The sequence below is a fragment of the Camarhynchus parvulus genome, chromosome 1 (genome assembly GCF_901933205.1).
Source record: "Camarhynchus parvulus chromosome 1, STF_HiC, whole genome shotgun sequence".
NCBI lineage: Eukaryota > Metazoa > Chordata > Aves > Passeriformes > Thraupidae > Camarhynchus > Camarhynchus parvulus.
Genome location: NC_044571.1, coordinates 67,785,401 through 67,801,027, shown reverse-complemented (window position 1 = coordinate 67,801,027; position 15,627 = coordinate 67,785,401). Strand labels below are relative to the sequence as shown.

Sequence of the window (15,627 nt, the reverse complement as noted above, 5' to 3'; positions counted from 1 at the left end):
ATATATTTTATAGACTTAACTAGTTTATATTTGTATAGCTTATTAAATACATTAATCATCTTTTAAAAATGAGACATTAAGTGTATTCTCAGGCCTGTGCTTGAAATATTTGCTATGCAGCATCTGTCTTACGTGTATTGTTATCTTCAAATTTTTTGGTCTATGTTCTATTCTGGTTTTTTTTCAAATTTTTTTTCTCCTTCTTACTTATTTAACCAGCCATGTGTGGAGAACATGGCCAAGGCGGTAGAAGACTTATGAGTGCTTTGATTTCCTATCATCTGGCATAGAAAAATTCCCATACATTTTGCTTAGCTCTTAGAAACAAAATGTAAATGTACAGGTGAACAGTGACTTATCAGTCATCAGCACTTGAAGGAATAATAATATTAATCACCAGCAGGAGATACCAAACTAAACTTAAATGGGATATGAATGATGATGTATTGTTTTATATTGGGGGGGGAGGGGTTCCCCCATTTTGTGGAAGTCTTTGAGGAAGCTCATGAAACAGAACATTCTATTCAACATAAAACTTCTCTTTTTACCCAGATCTCTTCTAGAATTGAAATGAAGCATCCAAGCCCTTTGTCAACTAGCACACCAAATATGGAACTTGTCACACCAGCGTCAGCAAAAACACCTTCACCTGCTACAATTAAGGAAAACTATCTCAAAACCAGCAAAAAGAGAAAAGCTATGGACTTCCTCAGCTGCATACCTGCCCCTCCACCACTGACACCAATATGTTCAGTAATTTCTCCATCTGTTAAAAGAGCATTTCAGCCTCCACGAAGTTTGGGTTTACAGCATGGCAAGTCACGTAAAGGGACAGATCAGAATATTGGCCTTGTCACCCCTTGCAGAAAAGTGAGAGAAACTGTTCATCTTCCTGAGAATGACCTGGTTGCTGATGAAGAACTGGCAATGATTAATACACAAGCACTCATGAATAATTTACCAGAAGAAAAGAAGATGGATTCTGTAAATGAAAACAGGAATGCAACTGCTACTACTTTATCTGATGATCTTTCATCCAGAAATAGTTCCAGGTGTACTGGGGAAGCAAATAACTCATCAAAAGCAGTTCTGAAGTAGCTGAGGCTCTTCAGAAGAACTCAAAGGAACATGAAGGCTCATTACCAGCCCACAGAATGCTACAAAGACCAAAATCCCAAAAATGCTGCTACTGCATATGTACAGTATTGTATATATTTCAAATTCAAATTATTTTTACACTTTGTACATTAAAACTTGGTTGTATTTAATAAAGTTCTATTACAAAAACAGGCTTATTAAATAACACTTCATTTGCAAAATAGTTTGAAGTTTAGTATGTAAACACTTCTCACAAAGATGTATTGTACAATAACATCAGTGTGGCTGAGGGTTTGATGACATTTTGTAAGTTATTGATTCTGTGTTCTTCTATTACAGCAGGATCTTTGTTTCAGTCTAAAGCCATCAGTTTTGTTTCCCTCTGCAACATCAGAGTAGTTGTTTGGCGGTCCAGAGTGGCACAGGGCATAATAAAGAGTTCTCTTATTTTCAGCAAACCGAACACTTTAATTCTGAAATGTTGCTCTGCTATTCTGGCACAGTTCTTGTACTTTTCTCCTCAGACTTTCCATATAGCACTAAGGGAGGTTTAAAGAACAGCTATGATTATTTGATTCACAGCAAAATGCCATGCAGAGTTATAATTAAATAGCTCCTTGGTCTGTGTTTCTGCTTCAGCTGTTCAGAGCTGCTTCAGAGCCCTGTTCCCACCTAGGAGTTAACAAGCACAAGCCTAACACTAATGTTTCATTTTAGGAGCCTCTCCATCTTGGGATCAGTGAACTCCTATGTCTTGGCAAGATGAAGAGTTAAGGTTGCTTTGTTGAAGTGTTTTGCTTGTAGGCTGGAGAAGCTGTTTGTGAGTGAGATAAGAGCAGCATGAATCCAGTCAGTGGAGAGAGGGAACAGCATCAGCTCTTGCTACAATCTGTCGAGCTACTTTTGCCATCATTCACTTTGCCTCTGAAAGTTACAATAATGCTGTAGGCAAGTAGTAGAGACAAAAAGTTCATACAGTCAGATATAAAGCATTAAAATAGCAAGAAATGCCAATTGTGTGGGGAAAGAATTGGCCACAATGGCCTTAAGACAGAAATAAGTTAGGAATGTTTACTGCTAGTGTCAGACTGTGATGCAGAAAAAAATATCCATGTGGTAGAGTCCAGTGCATTTCACATATGCCTGGATGGATTTTCATGGAGGAAGAGGGATGAGACAGAGTACAGTTTGTACTGGGTACAGTGCTCTTACAGTGGTCACGTAGAGCTGTGAGATCATGGTCCAATGTCATTTAAAGATTTGTAAGAAATAAAAGTAATTTAGGAATTTAGTAGAAAAACAGAAGAATAAAAAACAGTTTAGAAAAACATGTAAAACTAGAGACTCTTGTACCCTGATAATTAAAACACCAAGGAATGCACATCTTCAGTTAAAGTGTCATATTCGTACGTGCTGTGCCACGTCTCCCCCTTGGGAAGGCAAGAAGGTGGGTGGGATGGGGACCTGTCCCATAAGCTGCACTTGCTCCACTGTAGCTTCCCTCATCCCTGCTTGGTTTTTCAGACTGGAGAACACTGTGGAAGGTGACGTTGTGCTCGTATTGTTCTTTCATCCGTTGTATCTTTTCCCGAGGGACGCGATGAATATTTCTTCTGTAGAGTCAACAGTAACAGAAAATACAAGTATTTAACTGCCTGTGTATGAGGGGCTATCTTCAGTTTGCTGGAGTCCCTGATAGGTTCAGCATAAAGGTTCAGGTCTCCACTGATCTCTTTCTGGCCTTTTATAACAAATTATTGTTCACTTCCACCTACTTCTTTGGAATATTATTGTGACTGCTGAAAAACAACACTGTTATTTTTTTGTGAGGCAGATGGGACACAGAGAGTTGACAAATGTCCAAAATAAGTGCAGAAGACCTGTGTGGTATTTTATACAAGTGTTGCTCTGTTTAAGCACTAACAGCTTGTTGGCCTCAGTGATGTTCTGTATAGCTGAAGATAGGCAGCCAAGGGCTGCAGCCAGCCCAGACACCGAGCAGCAGCAAGGACAGAGGTCACAAACTGCTGTGCTTTGAGAGCAAGTAGGGAAACATCGCACGTGATGTGGCTCTGGCTCCAGGGCAGACTCATAAATGACAAACTTTGAGAGGGAAAGGAACACAATGCTCAAACGTGCAGGGCTTTCTGGATAGAGTAGCCAGAGTAGCCCCAGCCATGGTTCTTCCACAACTTAGCAGGAATTGTCTTCCCAAAGACCACCAGGAATTTGTGAGTTGGCAAACCCCGAGTATCTTTGGGGCTGCCATTTAGTGTTGTTAAGGTGCAGCTTGTGCCCCAGTGAGTGTATGTGACTTATCTTTACAATGCTGCTGTGAAAAGTAAATGTGGGTCAAATATGCAATTAAACAAACTACAAGTTACTGAGTAGCTCTGCCTACAACAAATGATCAGACTGTGCCCCTGCAGTGCTCCCCTACCAATGGCTGGTGCTGCTGAGGCCAGAGCCGGCTGACAGCTCAGGCTGGTGGTGTCCTCACCTGTCCCCAGGCCTGAGCCATCACCTGCCAGGTCCTGCCTCCCCCTGCAGCCACGAGCTTTGGGCCTTGGCCCTCTGCCATTTGTGTCCATCACAGACAGGAGCAGCATGAATTTTTGACTAGAGCTCCTGGCTGGTAGAAAACAAATCCATCCATTGCAATGAAGTGCCCATGCCTTGTTATCTTGCACTAAGTTAGCATATGTTATCTTCTGGATTTGGTAGCTGGGAGAGCACTGCTCCCTGTAACTCACTTCACATCAGGCTGGCTAAAGGCTAGGAAGTCAGCCTGTGCTGAATTTTTCAGTGACTACAGCCATTAACCCTGCAGTCACTGGTCAATATAACATTCTTAGAGCCACATTCAGCTGCCTCTATATCCTACCACATTGTGCAGAGTGTTTATATCCTTTATGTGCGTGTGTGTGTGTGTGTGTGTGTGTGTTAAGATCTTTACAAAGATCCTCTAGAACCCCATTTCTTACCCATACCGGATGTACCATCCCTCCATGCTGCAGCAGGACAGCATCTGTTATGGTTAGATTCTTAAGGACAGAAGTCTCAATATTGGCTATAGTGCTTAGATTCGAGTTTGTGCTCAAACAAAAGAGACTGCTGCTCAAAATACAGAATGAAAATCAGAGCTCCTGCCTCATCAAACTTACAGCACAAAAACATGCTTCAGGGCTTGTTGCCTTTTCTATTGCCTGACTCACTTCAGGCTCTTTCAGGGCTGAATTCACTACAGACCAGGTACTCAGTAATGGAAATTTCCCACAACAATCCTTCTGTTGGCATTTACCAGGCTACATTCTTCCTCACATGAAGAGGAAGAAGGCTGACCTGAGAGCATGTCAACAAAATGAGAGAAGCTGTCTGTTCCAGCAAAGAGAAAACTATGTACCTTGTCAGCTCATGAACATTGAACTTCCAGGGTGTATCTGGTTCTTGGAATGTAACTTCATATCTATTTTCCTGTGCCTAAAGGACACAAAGATTACATTATGAAACTGCACTAAAAGAATTGCCACCTCTGCCAGAACTTCTGACAAGAGACACCAATGCATCTTCAAAGACTCTGTATGGTGTGGTTTTCACAAGTCATGAACTACAATTATAAATCATATCTTGATATATTTGTCAACAAATAGTTTGGGAACTGTCAATTCATGTCACTACTGGGGAAGAGTATGATGCCCTCATCACCAAGAAGTAGCAGGTTCAAAGGCCATTAATCTTTTCAAGTCTTTTGCCTTCACTGAGTTACAAAGCTGATCAACTAAATAACTACATCGGCACATCTGCCCCTACTTCATCACAATATCCATCCTTAACTCTAATTAGAGAACTATGAGAAAACAGAAGTAAATATTTTTAGCCATGTAAAGAACCTTTTCAGTCAGATCAACCTGTAAATGTGATAGCTAGGCATATAAAAGCAATAAATCAGAGCTTCCCTACCATCATCACATATGGCTTCATTTCCCAAGCATGGATGTTGGTGTTATCAATAATAACCGGGCTTTTCCCATTCTTCATTGCTTTGCGTGCTGCAATGTAACACATTAAGTAAAGCTAAAATACATTAAATAACAGAGCCAGGCCTTGCTAGCCGTACAGCATCCTTTCTTTGCCCACTGCTCACACACTTGGTTCCCCACCAGACCTGGGTTTGCAGCTACCACCCAAATGGGAGCTGAGGCCAGTGCCCAGCAGCTCTGCTGGAAGAGGTGGTGCAGCTCTGGCTGATCTGAAGCTCTTATAGAAAATACTTAAAACAGCCAAAAATTACTGTCATTTGCAGGAGATCCCTGTTACATCATCTCAAAGTATAAGATCTCATCACCATCCCTACAAATTCCTTCAGAGCACAGCCACAAAAGCGTGGTACATTGAGTAAAGACCTAGGTTGTTTAATTCTCAAACTTAAACTCAGCCTGCAAGTTTTCTTCCAGTCTATCATTACATTCCCACCCCCTTCCTGGTCAGGACAGACACCTAAGAAGTTAGAGGTGAAGGCTGCAGTGCCTATACTGCAGGGAGCAGCTGCTGGGCTGGTGCCTGAAGCAGTGCCTCCTCTAAAATAACATTAACCACCCTCCAAAATGTTTCCATTTACAAATTTCCCTTTTATAAGTCAGAAGAAATCAAATCAGAAGTAGTAAATGTATTTTTAGCCAACGCCCCATGAACTACAGTGCACAACACCACCTTGAGGTATTTTAATCTGGGAGCTAAATTTAAAGACAGCCTGAAATGCAAAATTATTTTGCATTTCAGTCTGGATAAACTTCAGTCACCTCTTTTCTGGTTCCACTTGTGTGCCTCCTCTAGGAAGTCAGGCTCAAAGACGTAGACACCATCTTCAATAAAGAAGTCATCAGTACTAAGTACTACAGCACTGGGGTTGTCACGTTTCAGCTGTCTGCAAGGAAAAATAAAAGATGAAAGAAGGATTAGTACCTGGTGACACCCTTCAAGAGAGACCAGTAAGCCATGAGCTATTTGAGTGCTCTGCAAATACACACAGTGCTTCATTTGAAAAACCCCGATTTAAAGGATCTGGAAGTACTACAATCAGTAGATGGACACGTAGGAAGAAAGGAATGGAGCTTGAAGGCGTGGCCTTGATTTCTTTAATTCAGCAGAGAAATCTACACCGGACTACCAACATCTGAGTCTTTAATCTTATTAATATTTTCAGGTCTCCTTCTGAGTTATCTGAGAAAGCAGGACTGTAAAGAGAAGGAAAAAACAAAACAAAACAAAACAAAAACAGTAGCCCAAACCTGCTTATCCAGGCATGGAAGTTGGTGTGAGAAGACAATTTGACAATGGGAATTTTGCTACATAGATTTCTGAAGATAACAAGGAGGAAGGATTTGTTATTTAGTAAAGATGATCCAGAGAATGATGAGTTTGGTTTGAGGGGTTATTTCTGGCTGTAAACCAGGTAGCACTTATTTAGAATTTTAATTTGCAAATAAATATCTGAATGGTAAGTCAATATTTTGTGGTTTTTTTATGTAATTTTATGGTTCTTATCACTTGTCCCTGTTCCATTTAAACCCACTCTTGTAGAGTTGAGTAATTTTTATATCTTCAGCTTTTAAACAAATTTTCTAAACAAATCTGAGTTTATAAAAAATATTTTATAGACAAATTTGCAGATCCATAAAGCAGACTGCTGTGGTGAGTGGCATTGGGCAATCCCACTTCCCCTCACATGGGTGTGTGTCCCCAAGCAGTGCTCCTGCAGGCTGGGGATGCCATGGGGAGCAAATGTGTGTCCTGCTGGACACTGACCAGCTACCTCACAGGCAGCCACTGGCTCTTGGAAGGAAGTGCTGCCTTGTGTGGAGGTTTAAATATAAAGCATCCCTCTGCCAGTCCTTAGAGACCACAAAAACAAAACAAAACAAAAAAAAACCACCAACCAAAAAACCCAACCCTTAATGTATGATTGTGTTCCCACTTCTGTATAATCCAGAATTTTTTGTGTCCATACACAGAATTGTCTTTTTTTTTTTGTTTTTTTTTCAATCAGAGAAAGTTGGGAGAGGACAGAGTCTCTGCAAAAAGTCAGGGAGAGCCCATGGCATCATCCCTCTATTTCCTGTCTCCTCAAGGCCTGGAATGTCTTGGGAAAAGAAAGGTCGATCAAGAAACCCTGTGTCTCTCAGACGTGAATGCTGCTGCCCTGCTGTCTCACACCACACATGGTCTCCAGCCCCTGTGACTCATTTTAGCTTTCCTAATAAACACTTCTCCCTCCATCCCCACAAGTTGCAAAGTAACCATTTCTCAGTGTCTTATCTACATGGGCAAGAGCAAGGGAAAAGGTGTCTCCAGGTTATCAGCAGCAGAACAGGCACACAGACAGAAAAACCTTAATTCTGTCACCCAGCTCTGCTCCAACCATTTACTTACCAGTTGTACCCTAATCTGCCTGCAAGCAGCAGCTCTTCCCTAGGACTGCAGGGTGCATTTAGCTGAACAAAGCTCAGCTTCTGACTTTGCTGTCACCGTTGTAACTTCTATCATCTACTGATTAATTAATATTATTCTGTGGTGGAGTCCATCCCAGCCAGCAGTGACTCAGTGCTGATGGAGCCAGGACTGGGCTGTACCCCCTGTAATGCATCTTTCCTGCACCAACCTGTCCTTGTCTTCTAGCCCCAAAGGGATGTTTTATTCACAAAATTACTGCTGGGCAAACTGATTTAAGAAAAATCATGTTTTAAACTGTTAGCAAACTAAAATTTTGTCACTTTAATTTTGGCCTCAGGTAAAAGTTCTTATTATGAAAAGCGAAGCAACACCTAATGCTTATCTGGTTACTGCTGTGGATAACCTGATATATTCAGGTCTCCCAATGATTCAGCACTCCCCTTTCCCACTGCTTTACTCATTATGATTTCTTCCCTAAAAAACTGACTGCTAAAATATGTGTTTTCCCTTTAGCTACTATAGGTACATAAAATGTGCACATTAATAAAAGATCTCAAGACTATTTTTTTTTCCTGTTCAGTATTTCTTTTTAAAATGTTCTTAACCAGTGCAAATTTTAAAATCTATTTTCTTAGCACATATCTTCTGAATTTTCAGCCCTGAGAGCTTTGATATTAACCCTTAAGCAATGTAAACTGTAGGTGAATATCTGTAAGCTCAGTCTATGGTCCTCACATCAATAATTAAAGTAGATAAAACTTGTGTTTCAAAAGAGGAGAAATAGGGACAAAATGGGCAGAGAGCTATGAATTACTGTAACATTTGCTATATTCACACCAAATGAGCTCCTGCTAACAGCAACATAAGAAAACATGAAGTGGGAAAATGATGGTTTACCTTCTGTTTATTTTGCTGGTTTTAACTTTTAGCTTTCCAAAACAACCAAACTGTTGCTGAAGTTGACAGCGGTTTTCTGAAATCCCTTCTATATCGCCCACAAAGCTGACAAAACTCCAATTTCTTCTCTCCCTTATAATTCCAGAGGGCACCAAGAACACTTTCATGTGTTCCTTATTAAATGAGTCTTCCACAATCTTCACAGGACCTCAGGTTAGTTTAGAAGAAAGGTCCTGCATAATCACATCATGCTCCTAATCACTAGAAGCAATTAAAATGCCTGTAGTTTAGAAAAATACAAACCAGCTATGCAAAATGGGAGGGCTTGTGACCATGGTTATGAATAAATCTTGAACTGCCCTGTAAAAAGAAAATTACCCACTGCTGATAGATAAGCACACTTACACAGTAAGCATAAAGCTTACTAAGGAGGAAAAGAAAAATGCAATCTCTTTGCAAGATCAAAGGACACATAGGAGCTATGTTTGCATTTTTTAAAGAATCCACTGAATTGGAAGCACTGCATTGTGACAGGCAGCATCTGTGAAAAGTTCAGTATTAATTTGCTTTAGACACATAATTGCACAGTACTGCATGTCTTCATCTTGCAGGGGATATGGTACCTCCTCCACCTTGTAAAGGGGTGAGGAGAAAAGGGTTTAAGGAGGTTTATTTTTAGCAGAGGAAACATCCCTTGTTCTCTTCTTACTTTCTTATCCTCTGTAGGTTCTGAAACAGCAGCAAACCTTTCTTTAGCAAAGGGTAGAGGATAATGCATTTTGTATCCATTGGTTATCATACTTTTCCATCAGAAAACTTGAAAATAAATAAAGTTCTGATAGCAGATTGGAATAAACACTTTCAGTGTTCAGAAGGCCACAGAATGGAATATCAGAGACCAGAACATGTATGTAGTGGCACCACACACAACCACTTCCTCTGGCCACTCTTACAAACGTTAAGGGTCCTGTGGCATTTCAAAAGTGCCTAAAAGCCTTTTGCTCCAGCAGGAAAGCAGGACTGTGAGATCTGGAGTGGCAATGCCCAGCGCTTGCCACTGTCTATTGGGTTTGAACAACTCCAGGTGCCCTGAGGGCTTTGCCTGGCTGAGCTGCCAGGTGCCGCAGGCAGAGCACAGCCGTGCCTTTGTGTCTCATCCCCAGGGTGGTCCAACCATGGCTCAGTCTCCTAAAGCACCAGGCTCGAGTCCTATTTGATCAAGGCACTCAGGAGACTCACCTGAAGTGGTTTCACAGAAAGGTAAATGTTTACAGTGCAATGCTGCGTGGAGGAGGAGCTGCAAGAGCTGAAGTCCACTAACCTGACAGAGCTGCAGTGCTGCAGCAGGCTCGGGTGCTGGAAATGCTGGGAACAGCTGGCCCAGGACTGGAGGTGCTGGGATAAACCAGGCAACAGCAGCAGAGAGAACTGGAGAAGACACAGATTGTGCCAAGCAGTGATGCCTCAGTGCCAGTGCATTTCCCCCCTCCTGTTCTGAAAGAATACTCGTTCTGTGCTTCTCAAGGGAGTACAAGAACAAGCTCATTTTGAGAAATAAATCAGCAGCTGTGGCTGAGAAGTTACAAGTTCGATCATGCCCAGCCTATAGAGCTTGAGTTAAACTGTTGGATAAAGGGTCAGGTGTAAGCTGAGCTGTGCAGCACAGCAATGTGCTGCCAAAGAGCTGGAAATGCAGCTACTGGGAAGCAGGTATGAGCTTGTATGGGGCTCACTTAAATTCTGGAGGCATTTTTGGAAGTACAGCTGCCACTCCACCTCAGATAATCTTTTTCTTAGCAGCTGCCTCAGTGTGATCACAAACCTGCACTGTGAAGTCAAGGACAATGTGTTCATAGAGCATGTCCAGCACACCTGAAGGAGGCTGATGGGCTGATGGAGATGTGACTCCCAGCTGCCCCTTCTCCTTCACACTTCCGTGACATTCGGTGAAAGGTTAAAGGCAGGTAGCTGGGGCCACCTAAAATATGTGGTTCAGGGAAGCTCATCCTTAACAGTGAAGCTGCTGGAAAGGGTTGAAGCTTGGTCGTGAGCAGACCAACTCCTCATCCTGGCTTAACTACTCAGTATATCACACGTGGGTCCTTTGCTCTACCAGAAACCAAAACCCAGACCTGAACTGATCCATGCCAGTGTAGGGCTGCTCTGAGCTGGGAGCAACAAGGATGAGGAAATGGAAATAATTTTAACAAAAGTGCCATAACTAAAGCTTACAAACTGTATCCAAACTCTGCTGAGTGACATTGAAAGGTCAGGGAAACAAGCCATGGATCCCAGGTTGTTCCTAGGACTGTGTGATGAATAGAAAAGGGGCCTTTTGAGTAGAGTTATCACTGGGTTGCTGTATCACCAGTGATAACATTCATGGTTTGTGACTCATGGGCACTCTAAAGATGTAGAGTTTGTGACAGAAACACAGAAATACTGGCTGATCTGCAGAAAGAATTACTGTAGATATGTGTGAAAGCACCAGAAGAAAGAACAGAGCAAAGGCTAAAACAATGGTACCCATCGACAGCCAAGATCATTAACAGCAATAAAACTGGGATAGGTCCTGTTTACAGCCCCTCAAGGGCAGCACTCAGCTGAGGCCCAGCACTTGTGACCTGCCACAGGAAAACCCTTGCTCTGAGAGCAGGAGGATGGACAGTAGGTCACATCAGCCTCTCCACACCTGCTTCCTTCCCCTTGTTCCAAGAGTAGCAGATGATGAAGACATGGGAAAATGAATATAATGGGGGAAAAAAAACACTTAAGATTCATAAAGCACCAAGTAAGCAGAATTCACAGGGAAAAAAATGGCATTATAGGAGCTGTTGGCTGGAGATGGCACAGCAGACCTGGCCAAAACCTACCCTGCCACCATCAACTGAGAGCAACCCAGCAGAGAAAGCGAGGATGGGACAGCTTATGGTCCTTTTCTGTTCTGATTCTGGCCAGACCACATGAGCACCTTCATCTTGATGCTTGCAAGTATGAAGTTGTGATATTGTGAGTGAATAAAATCTGAGAAAATAAACTTGAATTTATAAAATGAGTTTACAGAGTACTTTTGCAAATAAACAACCACCTTCCTCCTCCAGTGGGATCTTGCACTGAGATTTGTTGCAGCCATTTTTTGCAAATTTGCCCTTGTACAGCACATAGCATTTACCAATACCAAAAGCTATGCAGTATGAGAACAGCAAAAGAATTCTCTTGGTACAGTCCTTCACAAGCTGGACAGGGCTAAGGAGAGGTACTAAATGCTGCCTTTTGATCTGTGTGTTGCTGAACAGCTAAACACAATGATGTGATTAAGAGGGGCTAGAAACAGCAAGATACTCAAACCTCCATCTCACAGGACTACTACAACAATACTTACAACTGATTTTGTAAATGTATCATTAACAATTAACCCTGTGTTTTGACCTGAAAAGTTCAGGTAAGTACAGTTACTTGCACTGCCTGAGAACATGCCCCCAAACCTTCATGTTCTCACTGTGCTATGAGAAGACCCAAATCCCCCTGAAGGAGCAGGCCCACACTTACACGGCCTCTTAAGGGAGAGGTGTGGTTTTTGGGTGTGAGCAAAACACAGCATTTGGCAACTCATAGAAAAACTTTGTTTGCCAAAGTGCACTGAGGCAGAAGGCCCAGTGGGACAGGGAAGTGCTCCACTGAGAAGAGGAAACTGTAGATGAACCCAGTGTATCACACACCTCTCACAGCAGAGCCCTTCCTGTGGCAGCCCATGATTCCAGCACGGGTTCCTCAGCCCAGCAGAGTAAGAAGACGGAATGTTCCTCTTTTGATAGAGAGTGGGTGGCACTGGGAGCTGTGTGATACCAGACTGTGAGATTTTGTGATACCAAACTACAGCCCCCATGGTAACACCGACTGCAGGGCTGCTTCCCAGCACTCCCCACTGTGTTTTTCCACCTATTTACTATCAGCCTTGGAGATGTTGGAGCATGGTCTCCTCTACTCATTTAATACACTGCCAAAGCTGTGACCAGGAGTCCAGGACATTACAAAAACAGAAGTCAGAGTTGCCAATTTTCAACCGGAGAGAGGAAGTTTTTTGGAAGTTTTTTACCATGTTTGTGATTAAACACACACACAAAAAAAAAATCACCAAAAAAAACCCCAAAAACCAAAAAAACAACCCAACCCAACAAACCAAACCACCAAAAAATTAAATTTCAAAAGGAAAAAAGAAAGCCACCACCAATCTGGCACCTTTGAGAAAAGGAACAAGCACAACCCTGGTCGGGGTGATTAGTCCATCTCACCAGAAGCATCCCTGTAGGTACCGCTGGCTCGGAACAGGAGCTCGCACAGTCCCACGGGCAGGACACCCAGACACGGCCACAGGTGCCGGGGACAGCGCAGCCTGGAGCGGGCCTGGAGCCGGGGGGCTCCGGGCGGCTGCGATCAGCCGGGGCTCCCTCGGGGCTCCGCTCCCCCCGACCCCAGCCCTGCCCCGGTGGGTCTGCAGCGAGTGCCGGGCGGGCACAGCCGCTCCCGCAGCGCTGCCCCGCTTGCCCCGGAGCCGAGGTGCGGGTCGCGCTTACCTGGCCAGGGTGCTCTTGCCGGCGCCCGGCAGCCCCCGCAGCAGCACCAGCCTCCCTCCGTCCTGCGGGGCCCGCAGGCTCAGCGCCCCCAGGGCCCGCAGCAGCCGCTCCTCCGCGGGGCCGGGCCCGCCGGGGCGGGGGCCGGGGCCGGACCGGGATCGGGGGCCCGAGGCAGCCGCTCCGCAGCCCGGCCCCGGGCCCCGCCGCGACCCCGGCCCCGCTGCCCTCGGCCCCCGCGGGGGGGGCCGGGCGGGATCCCGCGTCCCTCCATGTCCCGGCGGCCCAGACTTTGTACCGCGAAACCGAAAGCTGCCGGGAGCGGAGACACGGGCAAGGACGGGCGTGTGCGGCTGCACAGCCAAAGCGCTCAGCTACGGCACTCGCCGCAGACTCGGAACTTTGGCCCGAGATACCATCTCCAGTTATTTACAGTCAAGATTGTTCCCCACATTCTCAAAGGCAGGAAAACACAAGGCAGCGCTGACAGCGTTCCAGTCCCAGGTGCTGCCTCTCTGTATTGCGAACTAAAGGGCAGGGCCGAAAGGGGATGAATCACCAAAGCCCCAAAGAGAAGTGGGGCTGGTTACAGGACACCAGGTATGCACGGAGACTTCTTCGCCGCCCATCCCTTTCCTAGCAACGAGCTACCGGAGTCCTCTTCAACCACAGAAGCAACAAGGATGCCAAGGGGATGTAGCTTAAGAACTGCCCAGCACTGAACAAATGATCCCGTGCATCACGCTCACTACACCACCCTAATTATTTTATTTTTTGAACATATTATCATAAGAGAAAGTAAAGGAAGTTTTAAAAGATTCCTCTCCTCTAAAGAAAACCCGATTTCCATTAACTTGCTCACCAAAGAAGCCAAAGAAATTACAGTTTGCAATTAAACCAAAAATAGCTGGAGTGGTATCACACCCTCCCTTCTCAGAGCTACACACAGCATCACGCCCAGCTTGGTTAGGAGCCAGCTCCGGGTATGCCCCAAGCAGACACCACCACCAAACCTCAATGATGGACCTTTAGGTTCTGAGGTTCCAAATAGTGCTAAAGAGAGTGTTCACACACAGGGAGAAATCTTAGCTCCTCAGGGACATGGCACACCGATGCTAACTGAAGCGAGTGGGGAAAATGTGACAGGAAAGAAGAGAAAGTAGATGTGAAATTCATAGATACTGGGGAGGGGAGTTAAGTAAACTTAAACTGGCAACACCCTACTAAGAGATGAAACATGACTTACCCATACAAGAGTACTGTGAGCTTTTGAAAACTATTTTTATTTCAAGCATTCTGGAAGGCCAGGATTCAGTAACAGAAAATAGAGGCATTCAGATTTCTCGCTCAATAAATAGAAGCAGGAAGACAGTATTAATCCTTGAGTGACATTTTCCTGAAATCAAACTAACTTTTCTGCTGCCACTAGTACAACACAGAAGTCTGAAGCTGTGGTTATGGGGGGTATGAACTCCCTTCCTCCTCCCCTTTACATTTCATATAATGTTCTGCTGGTAGGAGAGCAGGACATTTCCAGCCAAGGAAGACACACACATGTCCATGGGAGATGCATTCAAACAATGCAGCCAGAAAATTTTGCCAGTGGTACAACATTAATTTAGAAATACATACATTGTTAACTGCTTTCATGTAGATGCAGTATTTAAGTAGAAAGTGGAGACACATCGGCAAATTTGACCATGGAGGAGCTTCAGCCTGAGTTCAGTCAAGTCCTGGCTCTTCAGCTGATGTATAAACAAATGCAGGGAAAGGTGAGGAAGAGGACATCAAAGAATAAATGGAGAAATATTCTGGATTTGCAAGCTACATAAGTGGGAAATATTATTTCTGACAAGTAGACACAACCAACTTTCCTGCTTCTCCTTAATCTTTTCTCACACTTTTATTGTTAAATGAGGTGACGGCTGTCACTCCTTCTCCCAACAAGGAAGTGTCCAGCCTTATGCCTGCCTCATAATTGACAGAGGTTGCTCTTTATAATTAATTATGATTTACCTCTACATACATAAATACTTCCAACACCACTAACAGAAACATCAAATCAGTGGTTACCAGTGCTAGTTATACATCTTCTCAGTCTACCACAAACCATACACACCCTTCCTTCAGCATGTTTGAATCAGTTTCATAGTGAAATATTCTTGTTTCTATAGTCCCAAATTCCTAAATGAGTCTGTCTGAGGGGAAGCATGAAGCCTGGTCTCAGGAGAAAAGAATGGAAGTTGTGCATCCCTGTTTGGGTGAATAGGAATGACAGATGAAGATGTTTACCATCTGAGGTTGCAAAGGGACTGGGTGCAATTATGACAGAGGGTGAAGGCAGAAGGAGGCAGCTAAGACACAAAACAAGCACCATGCCCTGCAGGTGAGCATCACTGCCTGCTTCTGTGCCAATATCCTGGATCCTGATACAAGTGAATGAAATATCACAGCCTGAAGCTCACACCCCATAGTGACAGATGCCTCTGGTCTCCACTCTCAATCTCTTTATACCACACTTGACAATGTACTGAAAAAGTGTAAATCCCAAATGGCTTCAGAAAATGACCTTTTGCCATACACAAAGTTATCTCAATTTTCATTGTTATTA

General features: G+C 43.9%; 2 protein-coding genes across 5 annotated transcripts in view; one reads left to right on the top strand and one right to left on the bottom strand.

The window, feature by feature from the left end:
- Positions 1-1,343, top strand: part of BRCA2 (BRCA2 DNA repair associated) — a 34,149-nt gene extending 32,806 nt beyond the window's left edge. For all 4 annotated transcript variants that reach the window (XM_030954466.1, XM_030954457.1, XM_030954448.1 and 1 more), the window contains one exon: positions 553-1,343. In XM_030954466.1, coding sequence (XP_030810326.1) covers positions 553-1,098 — 546 coding nt within the window. In that variant the 3' untranslated portion in view covers positions 1,099-1,343. The remainder of the gene's footprint in view (positions 1-552) is intronic.
- On the bottom strand, positions 631-13,290 carry N4BP2L1 (NEDD4 binding protein 2 like 1). The gene is given in 6 exon segments (XM_030954488.1): positions 631-2,711; positions 4,502-4,578; positions 5,059-5,147; positions 5,898-6,022; positions 13,020-13,161; positions 13,164-13,290. Coding segments are annotated over 6 exon segments (783 nt in total). The 3' UTR covers positions 631-2,488.
- Between the last annotated feature and the right edge of the window lie 2,337 nt (positions 13,291-15,627).